Below are 3,839 nucleotides of genomic sequence, written 5' to 3'. Positions count from 1 at the left end.
CGCTTTCTTCCTCCCTCTTCTCCTTCAAGCTCTTCTTCTCCTCCCTCTCCCATCTCCTCTTCTTCTCCAAGCTCCAACCCTTCCTCCCCAACCCTACCCTCTCCTTTGACACCCCTTCCTCCACCCTGGCACACCTCTCCCACACCCTCTCATCCTCCTTCTCCTCCTTCCACTCCTTTTTCACCCTCAACACCTCCCACCTTGCCGAATCCCTCTCCCAACTCCTCCACGACCACTCCTGGGAACACCCGGACGACAACGACCACACCATATCACCAAATTTAGTACTCATCTTCTCCCTTCTTTCACGTCCCTCACCTACCTTGCCTTGTTCCTTGATAAGGAGCTACAATGTCCAGATGCAGAAAGCATTTAGCATACCACCTTAACCAGAATATTATGGATTTCATGTCAAAACTTGATGAATAGGAAGCCTGATCAAAATTTGTAACAATTTGTAAAGTGAAACCAAAAAAATTCAATACAGGATCCACTACTAATCATTTAGTTTGCTTCCTAGCACTGATATGAATTGCTCGCTTTGACCACTCAAACTTATCCCAATCACTAACCCGTCCATCGTAGTGAAACAACAGAATGGTGAAGTTTTCATAGAACTGTAATGTTTTAAGTCCAAGGATCAGAAAAAGGGATAAAAAAATAGACATTAACCAATAGGCAGAATGAGTAGAAGGCAATCATTTATTGAAGACAAGTCAAAGAACAGATTGATGCAGGGAAGAAACAGAAATGACCTTTTTTACCGCAGCATCAATGTTGTCTTTCTGATCTAATCCAAGAGTAAATGTTACAAGATACTTCAGTTTGATTCTTAGGTCCTGCAAGTGCCACCTCCATCAAGAAAAGAGTCGGATTAGAAGATAAAATTGTATCTAAATAGTCATAACAAAAATCTTTGAAATTCCTGTTGTCCATATCAGAAGCATGATCACAAGCTAGCATACACAGCTTACTTTTGTATGAGTTATATTGGACCAGTTTGTTTAAACTTATAAATACTTATTTTAATAAAATAAGTAGTTTTCTATATTTTAGTGTGTTTGTCTAAACTGTTTCTGTTAGAAAAAATATTTTTCTACTTATTTTAAGAAGTAAATTTTTTCTGCTTCTTAAAAAAACACTTCTATAAAAAGCGTTTATTTTAAAGTTTTTTTTTAAAATTTAAACTAACTCATTCAATTAATGTCACATAATTGCTTCTTCAAATTCACATGTGAACTTCAATCTTACTGGAACAACCAGAGGAAGTTTCATTAGTTATTTTGCTTGTTGCACTACAAAAAATATTTGTTATTTTTTGTAATGGAGTTTTTCACTCCACCAAAACGGATGTAATTCACCTTCTAAGTAAAGGGTTAGATACTTTGACACTAGTGAACACTTAGCAGTTAACTAAGTTTTCTTTACGGTGAAAAACAATGTTTTATTCAAATGCATGTTTTACATTAAGGTGCAGTGAAAATGCACACCTGAGGGGGCATGCCCCATAACCGATGAAGATAGAAATCTGATTCAGATTCCAAAATATTTGGGGGAAGCCTTTCAGCCCCTCGAGGATTTGTAGGAACAACTTGGGGACTGATTGCAATAAGTCTACTTTATTCAGAAATTCGTAAAAATGGTACTACACAAAAAGATGAAGTGAAAAATTAATGAGATATGATGAAATATTAAAACTCCATAAAACCATACCTTTGTGTCATTTAATTTGTGAACCTTATTGTATTTGCTTCTGTCACTCCTAAATGAAGCCCAGGCATCCCACAAAGACTTGGATGAAATTTTCAAGTAATTGTCATCAACATATGTGAGGTCAATGGATGGTAAAAGACAGGATGGAAGGTTCATCTAACAATTAATAGCATGGGACCAAATTCTTGTGTTAGCTAGATTACTTCTCACTTAACATGCTATGAAAGAACAATTTTAAGGATATAGGGAAAGATTATACACCCTACTTACCCTAGCCAATGCTAATGTTGGAAATGATAGTCCTAGAAAGAAGCTAAAAACAACTCCAACAAAGGTTGCTAGGGTGAGCAAAGCAATTCATGGCATGAAAATGTATCTAAGCCACACCTTCGTAGGGGAACTCCCATAGTTGTCAATTATCTTTTGAGGTTTGTGCTCATGAGTTTGCAGAATGTGTTTCCCGTGACACTGAATCACCAAATGTTCACCCCTGAAAATGTAATACATGTCAAAAAGCAGAGTAATCATGTTAAACATCACTTATGACATCTATAACCATATGATAGCACCATCCTAAATTATTAAAACTTCACATGCCAAGTTGCAAAATTTCATCAGCTATATAGCTCAATTAATTTCAACATATGACCAAGGTTTTAAAATACGGTTTGCAACCATTATTTCGGCTGCAATGTCAAGGTTTTTAAAGTGTCTGGAAACCGAATTGTGAATGCATCAATCACATTTGTTCTGTAATTTCTTACAATATCACGAAACGTGACAAAACCACAATTGCGACTGTGACCATAGTTTAAAACATTGAATGTGGTCATTACCCTCACAAATCAGGATGAAGCTAATGGCAATGCAATTTGCACCATTAAGCACTCACCTGACTCTACTAAGCCTGCACTAAATGATTTGAAAAACAAATTCTTGTCATCTTGTGTCTTATAATCTCCACTTGCCATACCTCAAGTATGCTATCCCAAAGGGATTGGCTCATCTGGCATTAGGTTCAATTTCCATTGCAAGAAATTTTCTTTGATTACTAGTAAATGTGCATGATTGGCCACACACACCAACCTCCCTCTTCACTTTTTTTTTTTTTTTTATCAAGTACCAACAAACAAAAACATGAAACATGGTACTACACAACCTAATACGTGGCTTCAATTATAAGGAACCCAAAAAAAACACATACACGAATGGGAAAAGGAGAGGCAACAACAACAACAACCAAAGTGCGAGATTTCTGTACCACCATAATTAACAAAGCATATCAATTGTTTTAATTATAATTATATTAATAACAATGAAGATGAAAATTACAATTATAAGAATAAGGCAAACCAAGATGAATTGTGTGCACGTAAATTGTGTGGCAAGAGAGAATATGGGAGAGAAAGAGAATGATGAATGAATAATATATATATATATATATATATATATATATATATAGAGAGAGAGAGAGAGAGAGAGAGAGAGAGAGAGAGAGAGAGAGAGAGAGAGAGAGAGAGAGAGAGAGGGAGAGGGAGGAATTGAATTTGAAGGAGGATAAAGGGAATTGGGATTTATTGGAGGTTTTGATGATGATGTTTGTTGTTGTTGTTTAAGTTGTTATGTCATGGAATTGTTTGTTTGGTCGATAGTGTCGTATGAGAGGAAGTGTCCCTCGATGAGGCCGAAGAAATGCGACTTTGAAACTCGATACACATTACACACAGCACCCTCTAGGCCCTACTTAACTATCTCATTATCCAATCATTGGGGACCTCGACCTCCTACTATTTTTTTTTAAATTTATTGTAATATTATAAATTTATTTTTTATTCTTTGACTAAAATATTTTAAAGAATTATGGATACATAGTTGAGTTAAATCTTTGAAGGGAAGAGTTTTGTTGTGAACAATAATCCTATTTGACTCAAATAATATTTTCTTCAATAGAAAATATTTATGATCTAGACACATAAAATATTTTAAATGTTATGAATAATTTATTTGTGAATGTCTATATCTTTTTTTTTTATTTTTATGATTTGTCTTTATTTTTATTTATCTCTTATAATTTTTCAGATTTTTTTTATATTTATTAATAGATTATTATCCTTGTAAAGAATAAA

General features: G+C 34.6%; 1 protein-coding gene across 1 annotated transcript; it reads right to left on the bottom strand.

The window, feature by feature from the left end:
- Window positions 1-287: 287 nt before the first annotated feature.
- On the bottom strand, window positions 288-2,684 carry LOC121173777 (uncharacterized). Its single transcript, XM_041010835.1, has 7 exons — window positions 2,606-2,684; window positions 1,984-2,051; window positions 1,708-1,869; window positions 1,491-1,589; window positions 756-839; window positions 503-617; window positions 288-385 (listed from the first exon to the last, which is right to left on the bottom strand). The coding sequence occupies exons 1-7, from the start codon at window positions 2,682-2,684 to the stop codon at window positions 315-317; spliced, it is 678 nt and encodes a 225-aa protein (XP_040866769.1). The 3' UTR covers window positions 288-314.
- Between the last annotated feature and the right edge of the window lie 1,155 nt (window positions 2,685-3,839).

Source organism: Glycine max, chromosome 16 (assembly GCF_000004515.6).
Source record: "Glycine max cultivar Williams 82 chromosome 16, Glycine_max_v4.0, whole genome shotgun sequence".
NCBI lineage: Eukaryota > Viridiplantae > Streptophyta > Magnoliopsida > Fabales > Fabaceae > Glycine > Glycine max.
The sequence above is the reverse complement of the archived record's forward strand: the minus strand, read 5'-3'. Positions and strand labels throughout refer to the sequence as shown.